This window comes from Neomonachus schauinslandi, chromosome 16, assembly GCF_002201575.2.
Source record: "Neomonachus schauinslandi chromosome 16, ASM220157v2, whole genome shotgun sequence".
In the NCBI taxonomy this organism is placed as follows: domain Eukaryota; kingdom Metazoa; phylum Chordata; class Mammalia; order Carnivora; family Phocidae; genus Neomonachus; species Neomonachus schauinslandi.
In genome coordinates, this window is record NC_058418.1 from 12,395,644 (window position 1) to 12,409,089 (window position 13,446).

Below are 13,446 nucleotides of genomic sequence, written 5' to 3' on the forward strand. Positions count from 1 at the left end.
CCCTCCACCACCGCCAGGGCGGCGGCGGCGGGGTGGGGCTGGGGGGCTCAGGCCTACCCTGTGGGTGGGCTACTGCTGACTTGGGGATGGCAGAGAAGTGGGAGTGTCCTGAGGGGGCTGCACCTGTCCCTGGCAGAGCACTTGCGAGTTTCGTCAGTTCACCACGACACAAAAGAGATACACACCGGTCTCAAGTATGCACAAGTCAGGGTTGCACAAAGGCCCACAAGGTCCTCAGGGGCATACTCAGGGTTCATGGTCACACGCAGCTGTATCAGGGGTGCCAAATTCACACAAGACACACACAGACCTCAGGGGCATAAACGCACAGTCACACATGCAACAATCAGACACTGCCTGGGACCTTCAAGCATCAAGGATGCATGGAGATCACCTATAGGCCTGAATTTTCATTCCCTGGACTTGGTCCCAAACAACACCAGCCTCATGGGTACAATCACCAAGGACACAAAGTAGTCACGAGCAACAGTGTCACACACACAATCAGGACATATTCCTACAGATGCTGTCACACACACCATCACAAGCACAGGACATCAGTGCTACACAGGTGGGCCCCCAGCATGCCTTGTCACAACACCGTGCGGTTACAGACTCCCTCCACAACACCACCTGAGTCATGGTGTCCCCCCACACCACAGCCAATCCAGAAACATGACCCCCACACACCATGACACGTGGTTCTTCTTCCATCAGGGACCTCTTCTGTCTCCCCTCCTTCCCGATCCCCCCAAAATAACAGAGGCCAAGACACAGGTGTAAACAATGCTTTATGGGGGTGGAGTGGGGACTGGACAGGCCTCCAGGCAATAAATAACACGTACTCGCAATGGCGGGGAGCTGGGGCCAAATGCCCTGGTCTCAGGCTTTGGGAACTCTTTGAGTATGGTTAGGGGTTCCGGGGGGACAGGGGTTAGCCAAGACAGAGGAAGCAGCAGCAGGTACGGATTCCCCCTTCCCCCGTGGCTCAGTCTTGCCCCTCAGCCAGGCCCCACCAGGCCAGGGAAGGGGGACAGGTGGCGGGGCAGCTTCTCTGGGGCCAGGACAGGTGAGGGGCTCGGCCTCCCAGGGCCTGGGTCTGGGCCCCAGCCAGAAGGGCAGGGCTGGTCCTGGAGAACGGGTGAGCTGAAAGAAAAGTGTGTGGTGAACTAAAGGGACCCTGGGTCTGCCTGGCTGGTGTCTCTGTCCCTTTTCTGGGTATCTTCCTGCCCTCCTATCTGTGTCTGTCTGTCCATACCTTTCTCTTTCTTCCAGAGTTTCTACATTGTCTGATTTTCTGTTTCTCGTCTGCAGGTAATTTGGGGCTGTCTCTGAGGGCCTTGCATTTCCCTGTTTGTCTCAGAGAGCTGATCCCTTAAGTCTGCAGAGGGATATCTTAGTATCTAAATTTCACGTCCCCACCTTGGTATCTCTGTGTCCCTCTATGCTCCTGGATTGCCCTGGCTCATTCCAGTGTTTTCCAAACTGAGGCAACACCTTCAGTTACTGGTTGTTGCTTCAGCTACATATAGCATTACCTGGGAGCTTCTAGAAATCCGGAAATCACTTCAGAATCTCTGGGGTGAGGCCCAGGCATCAGACTCTTTTAAAGCTCTCCAGGTGATTTCAATGTGCAGACTGCATTAGTGGGTTGGGAAATCAGTGTGGTGGGCCTTGGGCAATTTTTCAATGAAATAGAATAAAATAGAAAATATCAGAGGGGCATCATATGTAATAAGAGTATTGGTCCAGGGGCACTTGGGTGGCTCAGTTGTTAAGCGTCTGCCTTCAGCTCAGGTCATGATCCCAGGGTCCCGGGATCGAGCCCCGCATCGGAGTCCCTGCTCAGCAGGAGGCCTGCTTCTCCCTCTCCCACTCCCCCTGCTTGTGTTCCCTCTCTCACTGTGTCTCTCTCTGTCAAATAAATAAATAAAATAAAATAAAACTAAATTAAATTAAAAAGAGTATTGCTCCATAGGGACAGCAAGCAGACTGGTGGGTGTCAGAGGCTGGTGGGGGGTGGGGAATGGGGAGTGACGGCTTAATGAGTATGGGGTTTCCTTAGGGCAACGAAAATGTTTTGGAACATTTTCATGGCTAATGTACGCCATGTGAATTTCACCTCAATAAAAAAAACAACAACAAAAACATAATTATTAGTGCTAGGAAAATATGTTTCAGCTTTATGTGTGTGTAACTGTATCAGATCGAGACATATAAAATGTATTTTCTCCTGCAGAGTGCAGTCAACAACGTTTGAAAAAGCGCTGTCTTACTCCATTTGATTCACTGAGGGCAAACTCCGAAATGGATGCTATACTAAAGCCCTCAGGTGACGAATACATACCCATCCATTTCTACACAGCCCAGACTCTTTAAAATGGATAGTCAAAAGAAAAATAACAAACAGCCCTCATTTATCAAGTCTTTACTAAGTGTCAGGCCCTGTGCTAAGGACTTTACATGTATTGATGTAATTAATCTTCTCAACACCCAGAGGAGGTAGGTACTATTATTTTACAGGTGAGGAAACCAAGAACCCAGAGTGGTTAAATAATTTGCCCAGAGTCACGCAGATAGGAAATGACAGAATCAGAGTTGAAACCCAGGCAGCCCGGCTCTGGAATCTCTGACCTGTCACCTCCTTCCCTTCTCAGATGGGGAAGACAAACGCAGCACTGATCAAGGGTTCAGAGATGAATGCTTTAAAAAGTAGGGGGCAGGGCGCCTGGGTGGCTCAGATGGTTAAGCGTCTGCCTTCGGCTCAGGTCATGATCCTGGAGTCCTGGGATCGAGTCCCGCATCGGGCTCCCTGCTCTGCGGGAAGTCTGCTTCTCCCTCTGCCTCTCTCTCTCTCTCTCTCATGAATAAATAAATAAAATCTTAAAAAAAAAAAAATTAAAATAAATAAATAAATAAAAAGTAGGGGGCAGCTGTGAAACCCCCCAGCTAGAGGTAGGGACCCCAAGTGGGAAGCTAATAAAGGTATCCTGCAGGAAGAATCATTTTGGCAAAGATCAGATAATGAGGGGCAGTTGGCAGAAGAAAGGAGGTTGGAGGACAGGCACGTCCACTGAGGCACGGCAGATGCAGAGGCATGAAGGAAACAGGGCTGCCCAAAACACTCATCCTTGACTCCTCTCTCTCAAATGCCATATCCATTCATCAGGAAATCATGTTGGCTCTGCCTTCAAAGTATATCCAAGGTCTGAGCACTTTTCCCCACAGCCACCCTGGAGCCGCCAATGGCTAGAAGCAGGGGAGGGGGGCAGGGGCGTGAAGCACAGGGGAGAATTGGCAAGACATACACTCTCTCAAAGAGGTGGGGATGGGACCTCATCCTGTAGGACCTTGCAAGCCCAGCAAGGAGTGTGGACCAAGCATAGGGGAAGCGAGGCCTCCTGGAGGAGAGGGAGGAGGGAAGAGAGGGAAGGAACAGTGTTCCTGGCAGAGGGAACAGCATGAACAAAGACCCAGAGAAATGGGAAGAACTCCAGGGTGCCTGCAGCGGCCTGAGTGGTGGGGAGAGGTGTGAGTTGAGGCAGGTGAGGCTAGCAAGGGCAGACACCAGGCTAGGAGCTTCGGCTCTGTCCCATGGACCCTGAGAGCCATGGGTGGTTTTAAACGGGGGAAGGACAGGATCAGATTTGTGCTTTAGAAAGACCCAGTGGCTACATCAAGAGGGGACAAGACTGGAGACAGAGACCAGGGAGGATACAAACCTAGCCACGTCTCAGTCCCTCTTCTGCCCGCCACCACCCTTCCATCCTGTCCACCATTGTCTCTCAGCCTGACTCTGCAGTAGTCTCTCACTGGTCTCTCAGCAACCACTCCTGCCCACCCCCTCCTCTCCTCTATATGCAGCCAGAGGGATCCCGGGAACACCTGAATCAGGTCCTGTCCCTTCTCTGCTCAGAGCCCTCCCATGGCTCCCATCCGACCCACGGTATAACCCAGAACCTCCTATGGACAACAAGGCCCTATCCGATCTGCTTCCCCCCACCCCTGACCTCAACTCCTTCTCACCTCCCCCGCCTCCCAATGCACACACATACTCTACTCCAGCCACATTGGCCTCCATGGACTTCCTCATCCAGGCCAGGCATGCCCCTACCTCAGGGCCTTTGCACTGGCTGTTCTCTCTGCCTAGAACACTCGTCCCCCAGGGACCCATATGACCCCCCCCCCTTCCCTTCCTTAAGGTCTTTGCTCAACTGTCACCTTTTCAGTGAGGGTTTCCCTCATCATCGAAAATCTCCACTCCTCACCTCCCTACCCCCCGTTTTCCCTTTATTTTTCTCCCTGGTTCTTATCTTAACTACCACGTCATTTTCTCATGTGTCTTGTTTATTGCCTGTCTCCTCCCAAGAGCATGTTGGCTCCACGAGGGCAGGGACTGTCTGTTTGGCCCACTGCTTGAACAGGACCTGGCACACAGCGGACACTCGATAGATATTTGCTGAATTATGAACAGCTGGGTCTGAGATCCAGGGCCGTGAGCTGGTGGCAAGATGGAAAGGACATCCCCGAGGCCAGGACGATGGCTCCTTTCACTCCACTCTCTTTGCATCTTTCTCACTCTTTTCTCTCATCGCCTCTCCTTTTCTATGTCTCTGTCTCTGCTCCGTAGTCCCCCTTGCCAGGACCCCACCCCTGCCGTCCCCGGGCCCCAAGCTCCCACCTGGCTCTGCACACACGTCTCAGCAGCCACAGGGCTGAGGGGCCACGGCCTGGGCGCTCCGAGGCTGCCGCAGCTGGCGGAGGGAGGCGTCCCCGTACTGAATGCCTGAGCCCATCCTCTCAGGGTCGAGCTCGCCTGGGGGCAGGGGGCGGTAGGGGAGAGGTCAGGACTGGTCCCCTGGGGACCTCTGGGCCCTGCCTTCCGCTCCCGCTCCCACTCTGGGCAGTCAGGGGCCTCACCTGAGTCGATCTTGTTCAGGATGGTGCGGGCACACTTCAGGAAAGCCTCTTCCACATTCTCACCCGTGAGGGCGCTAGTCTCCAGGAACATCAGCTCTGGGGGCAAGGCCTCGGTCAGTCCCCACCCGCCCCTTGACTCTGACCTGCCACCTCTCATTCTGCTCCTCAAGCCTTCCACCTCTGCCCTCACTCCAGGCCCTCGCCCAGGCTGCTGCCCTGCCACGGAGGGTCCCCCTCCCCAGGCGGTTCCCGCCTACACACCTCCTCCTCCAGAAAGTTCTCCCTGACCTCCCCGCATGGATCAGGTGCCCTCCCCGCCCCCTGGGCTTCCACAGCCCCCTGTGCCTCCCCTATCCCAGCCCTGACCTCTCGGGGCTGTCACTATCTGGAAAGGGTCCTGTCTCCCTTCCCCACCCACTGGACTGTGAGCCCGCGAGAGCTGGGCCCAGGGTGTCTTTAATGCTATGTCCCCAGCACCATCAAGGACAGGCCCAGGCCCACCACAGTCCACCCTTTAGCCACATGACAAGGCCTCACAGAAAGTAAGAGGCAGGACTCAAGCCTACATCTTTCGGATTGGCAAAACATCCTCCAAATCTGGAGGTTACCAACTGGTGGGACACGGACAAACCCTGAGCTAGTAGGTGTTTGGCCAACACGAAGTTTCCAAATGAGTTTATACTCACACACCTTTTGATGTGGCTGTCGGTCCTGTCCACGCCCCTAAGGCTAGTGCCTGCTAACTTGGGGTCTACCCTGTCCTATCTCCCTTATTCCCAAAATAGGCCTGTCCTCTCGGGCCATCGGAGTTTGCAACCTCCACATTACGCCAACAGCCTGCACTGGTGGAAAGCTTCTTAGCAGCCAACATTAATCAAGCATCCAGGCAGTCCGGAGGGCTCTCCAGTGCTCGACCCCCTTAACCAGCCCGCGCTACGCGAGGCAGAAACATTGTGATTCCCACTTCCCTGACAAGGAAACGGGATCAGAATGGTCACACAGCTCACAGGTGGCAACACTCGAATTTGAACCCAGACCCTCAATCTCCACATTCCCCTGCTAGGCACAGCCACAGACAGCCCTGAGGCCCACGGGCCACAGTGAACAGCCCCCGCCCCTCTGCTGAGGCCCCTCCCCCACTGGCCCACCACAGGGTCCTCACCATTCTCCTGGGCAAAGCGGGAGGCCTCCAGGAAGGTGACCTCACGCTCAGGGTCCAGGTCTTTCTTGTTGCCACAGAGGATGACCACGATGTTGGGGCTAGCCAGTGTGCGGGCGTCCGTCAGCCAGGCAGCCAGTGAGTTGTACGTCTCCCGGCTATGGAGAAGGGAGAGAGGAGGGAGGGAGGCAGGCCCAGGATAGGGGCCCCGCCCAGGCCCTGCCCCACCCTCTCTGTGCACCCACCTGGTGATGTCATACACCAGCAGGGCTCCAGCCGCCCCTCGGTAGTAACTCCGTGTCACCGACCTGTGGGGCCAGGGGGACCCAGTCACCCCCGACTGCCCTGAGATTGCCCCCCTCTGCGGAGAGAGACTGGTGGTTCGGAGGCCCCCCTTTACTGCTGGCCCATCCCCCCAAAAGCTGTCGGCGGTCTGGTCTCACAATTTCCTTCTCTGCTGGTCTCTCTGTCTCCCTCAATCTCTGTCTCCCTTAGCTGTCTGTCTGCCTCTGTCAGAGTCTCTCCCTGTCTTGGACTCTCTGTGTGTCCTTGTCTTTCTGTATCTCTTCATTGGTCTGCGTCTTTCTGTCTCTCTCACGTGTGTGTCTGTCTCATTCCCTAGGTCTGTCTGTCTGTCGCTCTGGCTCTGGTTCTCTCATCCTCACTCTTGATTCCTCACGCATTCGCTCCTTCCTCATTTCCTGCCATCTCCCCTTTGCTCAGTCCTGGCCAAGTGCTCTGATGACATCTGCTTGTCCCTCTCCTGCCATGTCTCGGGGAGGCCCTGTTCCCAGGGTGGCCGACAGCCTGCATCTCTGTGTCACCTGTCTGTTCCTCCTCGAACTCAAGCAATCATTCCACAAGCATTCACTGAACACGTACTGCAAACCCAGCACATGCCGCGTACCTTCGCCCTGTCTGTCTCGCTCACACAGCAGAGCAACACACCGATATTAACTTAGCAGCTACTATGTGCTGGCCTGGGCCCACACCTCTCCATGGACTCGATTTCCTCATGTCCCTCTTCTCGCTGTCTCTGTTTCTCAGACTCAGGGTTTCCACGCATCTACCACCTTGTGTGCAGCCATTTCCTGAACACATACTGTGTGCTGAGCCCCACATGGTTCTCTCCCCTCCACCACACACACCCATTTCTCCATCTCTCTGGCTCCGCCTGTCCCACCCTACCGGTCTCTAGCTCTGACCTGTTTCTCTTTGTGTCTCTTTATCAACCTTCCCTTGCTCTTCTTCTCAGTCTCTGTCCTTCTTTGTCCCTTTCTGAGTGTATCTCTTGTTTGCCTCTCTTTCAATCTCTCTCTTTCCACCTCTGTCGCCTGCCCCCATCCCAAACGCCTCTCCCCAGGCACAAGTCTCCATCCCTCCACCCATATGGGTCGGTCTACTGCAGTCTCTCTAGGGTCCATGGGTCTCTCCCTTCGTTATGCTTCTTTCTCGACCTCATTTTCCCTGGCTACCCCTGCTCTCTCTCCAGGACCCCTGCTCTCTCTGGCTATAGGCACCTGCACTCAGTCTCTGTCTCTCTCCCTCAGCCTTGCCTACCCTCTCACTGTCCCTGTGCTCCTGTCAGATCTCCAAGTGACTGCACACGGCTCTGCGACTCCGTCTTCCTCTCTTTTTCTCTCCCCTCTCCTCTGCCCCTCTCCCTTGGGAGCCCGGCCCACCTACCGAAACCGCTCCTGGCCAGCTGTGTCCCAAATCTGGAGCTTCACAGTCTTCCCACCCACGTTGACCACCCGAGATCCAAACTCCACGCCGATTGTGTGGTTGGAGTCCTGTTTGACTGGGAGTGGGAGGGAGAGAAGAGGCAGTGCAGGGGCTCAGAAGATTCCCTGTCCTCCCAGGCCTCCTCAGCCTGTACAAAACCATTCTCGTTGCTGGGGTGACTGAGGATCAAGGAGGATCTAGCAAAGGCGAGGGCCAGGCAGCCAGCCCTGCCCCTGCCCCCGCCATGCCCACGCCCACAGTTCAGTGCTCCCGGGACCACTCCCAGAAACTCACACTTATTCTCAATGAACTGATGAAGGAGACATGATTTGCCAGTTCCTGCACTGCCAATCACCAGGAATTTGAAGAGGAAGTCTGAGCAGATGGAGCCAAGATCAGGGAAACCCAAATGGAGAGAATGATACAGGGCAAAACATGGAAACCAAGAGACCATCACAGTTACAAGGGGACAAACAGACACAGGCAGAAACAGAGCAACAGTAACAACAATAACAGACAATTCTTATACAGTGCTTACCACGTAACAGGCACAGTTCTAAAGTTCTTTACTACAGCAAGCTCACTTATTCCTCAGAAAAACTCTACAAGGGAGGTATACTAACAAGTATCCCCATCTTCCAGATGAGGAAACTGTGACCAGAAAGGTTAACTGGCTTGCCCAAGATCCCATAGCTGGGCAGGGCTGGGATTCGAACCCAGGTCAGCTGGCTCCAGAGTTCAAAAGCTTAGCTATTACCTTGTTAAAGCCTCTTGAGAGCCATCTTATCGAGGACTACAGCCTTGCCCTTGCCCCTCATGACTTCACCTCCCACCACCCTGGCCTTCAGTCTACTACTCCCTGAAAACTGCAAGCTGGTTCCCACCTCAGGGTCTTTACACTTGTTCCCTCGGCTTTTCTCTACTTGTTGAAGGAATGTAGCTCCTTCTTACTCTTAAACTACTGCTGCTTCTACCGCACCCTGCCCTCCCACCTCCTCTTCATCCATCCATCCAGATTTTCCAATTCTCGGTCCCTCCGTCCCTCCCTCTACCCAAGGTACTGCCCCTGTTTTTAAGTTTAAGCCCCACCCCTTGCCACTAGTCCCTCCCACCACCTAATTCAAGGACAACTCAACCCCAACCCCACTGCAGACCTCTCAAGCCAGAGCAGTCCCGGGGTCCCACAGCATCCCCTCAGGGTTCTCCCAGCCCACCATCCTCAAGCCCTGCCATTCACAGAGTCAGCCCCACCCCATCCACTCAGGCTCCGCCCCGACACATTAAGACTCACCCTTTCCCTCCAGGCCTGCGCAGGTCCATCAAGGCTGGCTGCCTCAAATCCCGCCCCAGATCTATTTAACCCACACACCAGACCCTCAGGCTCCGCCCAAATCGATGGAGCTCAGCCTCGGACCCACTAAACCCCTCCCAGCATCCACTAGGCCCTGCCCCATGCCAGACCCCGCCCCCTGGCACATAAGGCCCCGCCCCACTCCCCAAAGGCCGCATCCTCCCTGGGCCCAGACCCCAGACCCCGACTTCGGCCCACCACCCTCACCGTAGGTCTCGGCCATGACTCGGTCGCGGCCGCTTGGGGCCGCAATATGGCGCCGCGGCCGCGCCTGCTCCTCGGCTGGCAGCCACTCCACTCCGGCTGCAGCCCCGGCTCCTTCCTACTCCCGGGGCCGGCGCCGCCACTTCCGCCTCCACCCCCCTACGGCGCGACCCGCTAGGGCTGCGGGATACCAGGCCACGCTTCCCCAACACAGGGATTGGCGAGCTCGACGGCCAGGAGGCGGAACAGAAGGCGCGGATTGGCGGCGTGAGAGGGGACGGGTCAGAGGGGGAGGGACCAAGACGAGCGATTGGCGGAGCAAGTGGGAATGGACCGTACAGAGATGTTTAGCCGAGCTGAGAAACGGATTTGGTCAGGAGTACGGGTGAAGAGTCGAGACTCTGGATTGGGTAGGAGCGGACCTGGGGGCGGGGACATGGCTGCAAAGGGGGCATGGACAGGATTGACAGACCCTGAAGAAGAGCGGATATTGAGCTGGCGAGCGCTCTTTCTGACCTCAAAGGCAAAAAAGACGAAAACTCGGGGGTGGGGGGGATACGCGCAAGCTAACCTCCCACCTCCCTTTGCAGATGATCTTCCACGAAAACCTCTATTCTGTCATTTATGTCTTCTTCATGGTCCGGTTGGCTCATTCCCAATAGTTCAACTCACTCCCACTGGTCTAGAGAGGACACTAAAACCCGCAACCGGGCCGTTTGGGTTATTCCGCCTTCTCACTTGTTTGTGTGTGATATCTAAGCTTAGGAGCCCACCTGCGGTACCCAGCATGGAGCAAAGAGCTTTTAGTCAGTGGAACTCTGCCTAGCAACCACTGACGTTACCACAGTCAGGGGGCTGACTGGCTAAATTCAGAAACCTGGGGAAACATTTCCTTTGTTACACCTCCTTCCGCCCCCCCCCCCATAAAGACCACAGAGACCCGCATTTTGCACTTGGCTGATATATTTGCATAAAGCCTGGAAGAAAAAAAACAGCAGGAACAGTGGTAGGCTGTGCTCACTGGCAGTAGAAATCCCACTTCTGAAAAAGAGAAAGGGAAAACAGTGGGGAGAAAACCAGCGGTCGTACCACAAAGGATCTAGTGGTTTTAGCAAAGGCTGTGGCGACAGGGGCCAGGTTTGGCCAAACACGTGATATGCAAATTAGGCCAGAGCTCCCTGATCTTTGCACCTCTCAATCTGACAGGGACTTAAAAATCACTCCCCATTTTACAGATAAGAAAACCGAGGCAGGGAATTTGTCCTAGCGCACACAGCTACGCTGCCAGGGCGCCAAAAGCAGGAGTATCTTTGTCAATCATCACAACCCCAGGGTCCTCCCTCTGGATCCCTGCCAGCTCCCAAGACACTCACATCTGTCTTCACATCGATTTTGCCAGGTTTCAGGGTCTGGTCCTCACGTACAACACTACTGGGGAAATAGCCCAGGCGAGCAGCTAAATCTCCATAGTAATCTCCCTGAACCTGGAGAGGAAGAAGGCAAAGCCTGGGTCTGGGAAGATGGCAAACTTGTTCCTGCTGAAGATCATAGCACTTTTCTTCTTCCTGATCTCCAGATGGCTGGCTCCATGCTTGTCACTCAGATCTCAGCCTACAGTCACCGCAGGGAGGCCCTCCCTGACCACCTGAAGTAGCCACCCAGTCAGTGTGTATTAATTCTCAGAGGAGCACGTATTTGCTGATATTTTTTGATGGCTTGTCTCCTTCCATTAGAATAAAAGGGATCGGGGCACCTGGGTGGCTCAGTTGGTTAAGCGACTGCCTTCGGCTCAGGTCATGATCCCAGGCTCCTGGGATCGAGTCCCACATCGGGCTCTTGGCTCAGCGGGGAGCCTGCTTCTCCCTCTGACCCTCTCCTCTCTCATGCTGTTTCTCTCTCACTCGCTAATAAATAAATAAATAAAATCTTTAAAAAAAAAAAAAAAAGAATAAAAGGGATCATTCGCTGTTGTATCTTCAGGGTCTGGAACAGGGCCTGTCACGATAGTGGGTGCCCCATAATGGCTCAACAAGGTAAAAACCAAGTAGATCACAATAGCCCTGCCCCCCCAAACTATTTCAGTCCACCCCCTCAAATTTTCCCTTTGGGTGGAAAATTAGGGTGTACTCCCACCCCAGCCCCATATCCTTTCCTCTTTTGTTCTCCCAAGACTCACACTGCCTCCCCAGAAGAGCCGCCCTCGGCCCTTCAGCTTGGAGAAGACATACACGACTTGGCCCCTGTGTATGGTCAGGAAACGGCAGTCGGGGGCCACGTAGTCCTGAAGGGCCACGGCCATGGAGATGGGGTCTGGGGAAGGAATAGAAGGGAATGACAGCACCCCCCACATGGGCTGGCAGCCCAAGCCCCCAGGCCCCCCAACCCCCAACTCTTACAGCTGCATTCCTCATCAGCACACAGCTTGCGGTCAGCCAGCTTGGGCATGGTGTGGCCCCCGACACTAGGCCCCGGGAAGGCAGACAGCAAAATGAGGACACCGAGGAACACTGGCAACCCAGCCATCGTGGACTCCAAGCAAGAGAGTGACCGAGGGGGAAATGGGGTCTCCAATTTCCTTCTGCCCTCCCTCTCTCCAGCAACACAAGGAAACCTGTGTTCTCAGTCCTGTCTCCGCCCTTAACCAGTCCCAAATTTCGCCCACACCACCTAGAGGCTGCTACCCAGCCAAAACCATTTCAAGGAAGGGTGAGGGCTGCCTGCCCAAGGAAACACCCAGATAGGCCCAAAGCAGCCCAGGCCACTCCAAGTGACAGCCACCCCCAGCCCCCTCAACAATCAGAGTCCCAGACAGGCAGGCTGAGATATTTAATTCCATCTTCTCTTGAGGCTGCTTGGGTACCTGGGCCCCTCCGCGAACAAAAAACAGGGAGCTAGTACAGAAACTACCTTGGAATTTCCTGTGCTCAAGGACAGAACAAGGCAGCCTTTTGATCCCCAGGAACAGCCCCCACTCTCAAGAACCAAGTATTTTATGCTGGGGCTTATGGCTAGCAATGCTCTACCATAATCCCTATTTATCTTCACAAGCCACTTCCTGACTGGGTGACCTGGGCTGAGCGATTTCTCTTCTAAGAGCCTCGCCTTACTAAAATAGGGACCAGGAAAGCTAAGTTATTTAAAGAGCACTCAGGGGGGCACCTGGATGGCTCAGTTGTTAAGCATCTGCCTTCGGCTCGGGTCATGATCCCAGGGTCCTGGGATCGAGCCCCATGTCGGGCTCCCTGCTCAGCGGGAAACCTGCTTCTCCCTCTGCCACTCCCCCTGCTTGTGTTCCCTCTCTCGCTGTCTCTGTCAAAATAAATAAGTAGGGCGCCTGGGTGGCTCAGTTGGTTAAGTGACTGCCTTCGGCTCAGGTCATGATCCTGGAGTCCCGGGATCGAGTCCCGCATCGGGCTCCCTGCTCGGCAGGGAGTCTGCTTCTCCCTCTGACCGTCCCCCCTCTCATGCTCTATCTCATTCTCTCTCTCAAATAAATAAATAAAATCTTTTAAAAATAAATAAATAAATAAATAAGTAAGTAAGTAAAATATTTTAAAAAATAATAAAATAAAGAGCACTCAGCACTAATTTTTATCTTATTAACTCAAAGGGACACTCTACATCACCTTAAGAGGGCTGCCATGGAAATGGCAGGGGACAGCCTTCAGAAACTTGCCCAAGGTTAGAGCCGGGGAACGGAGGGGTCAGATTTGGCTCCAGGCCCACACCCGTCACTCACTGCGTGTGGAGTTGTCTGCTGCCGAAGGTCAGGAGAAAACGGAGGGGGGATCTGAACTCAAGTCTCAACCTCTAAAACTGCGTCTCCAGTAGATCCCCGTGCCCAAGGTCATTCTCCTGGATGGCCATCTCCCGGCCTCGGGCATTCTCACCTATGGCCTTGAGTCCAAACTTTTGTGAGGGGGAAGTGGATTGGGCCGCATGGGCTTGGGGGTGGGGAAGAATTCATCAGGGGCAAAGCCTGGACCTCAGCCATCTCCACGCACCCAATACCCAGCACCGCCACTGTGGATGGGAGAAACAGCCCTGCTCCAAAGTCACATCTGATGATCGGCTTTCCTTGATCACC

At 54.6% G+C, this 13,446-nt stretch overlaps 2 protein-coding genes across 4 annotated transcripts; both read right to left on the reverse strand.

Annotated features, from left to right (window-relative positions):
- Positions 1 to 774: 774 nt before the first annotated feature.
- Positions 775 to 9,513, reverse strand: RAB4B (RAB4B, member RAS oncogene family). 3 transcript variants are annotated; one of them, XM_044922109.1, is made up of 8 exons: positions 9,363 to 9,513; positions 8,099 to 8,179; positions 7,766 to 7,880; positions 6,325 to 6,387; positions 6,083 to 6,237; positions 4,916 to 5,016; positions 4,682 to 4,811; positions 775 to 1,146 (listed from the first exon to the last, which is right to left on the reverse strand). In XM_044922109.1, exons 1-7 carry the CDS (start codon positions 9,376 to 9,378, stop codon positions 4,701 to 4,703), a joined length of 642 nt encoding a protein of 213 aa, XP_044778044.1. In that variant the 5' UTR covers positions 9,379 to 9,513; the 3' UTR covers positions 775 to 1,146; positions 4,682 to 4,700. The 3 variants fall into 3 exon arrangements, with proteins under 3 accessions (XP_044778044.1, XP_021556649.1, XP_021556650.1); XM_021700974.2 differs by having other exon boundaries at positions 778 to 1,146; positions 4,682 to 4,816; positions 4,921 to 5,016; XM_021700975.1 differs by lacking the exon at positions 775 to 1,146 and adding an exon at positions 2,844 to 2,882 and having other exon boundaries at positions 4,682 to 4,816; positions 4,921 to 5,016.
- An 863-nt stretch (positions 9,514 to 10,376) lies between these two features.
- MIA (MIA SH3 domain containing) lies at positions 10,377 to 11,884 on the reverse strand. Its single transcript, XM_021701101.1, has 4 exons — positions 11,756 to 11,884; positions 11,536 to 11,669; positions 10,733 to 10,843; positions 10,377 to 10,400 (listed from the first exon to the last, which is right to left on the reverse strand). Exons 1-4 carry the CDS (start codon positions 11,880 to 11,882, stop codon positions 10,377 to 10,379), a joined length of 396 nt encoding a protein of 131 aa, XP_021556776.1. The 5' UTR covers positions 11,883 to 11,884.
- Positions 11,885 to 13,446: the final 1,562 nt, after the last annotated feature.

Coding starts and splice junctions, on each gene's coding strand:
- MIA (XM_021701101.1), bottom strand. CDS start 11,882: ATGGCTGGGTTGCCAGTGTTCCTCGGTGTCCTCATTTTGCTGTCTGCC. Junction 10,844..11,535: donor GGCTCTTCTGGGGAGGCAGT/GTGAGTCTTGGG, acceptor CTTCCTCTCCAG/GTTCAGGGAGATTACTATGG. Junction 10,401..10,732: donor AAATCGATGTGAAGACAGAT/GTGAGTGTCTTG, acceptor TCTCTTTTTCAG/AAGTGGGATTTCTACTGCCA.
- RAB4B (XM_044922109.1), bottom strand. Junction 6,238..6,324: donor CTGGTGTATGACATCACCAG/GTGGGTGCACAG, acceptor CCTTCTCCATAG/CCGGGAGACGTACAACTCAC. Junction 5,017..6,082: donor CCGCTTTGCCCAGGAGAATG/GTGAGGACCCTG, acceptor CCTTGCCCCCAG/AGCTGATGTTCCTGGAGACT.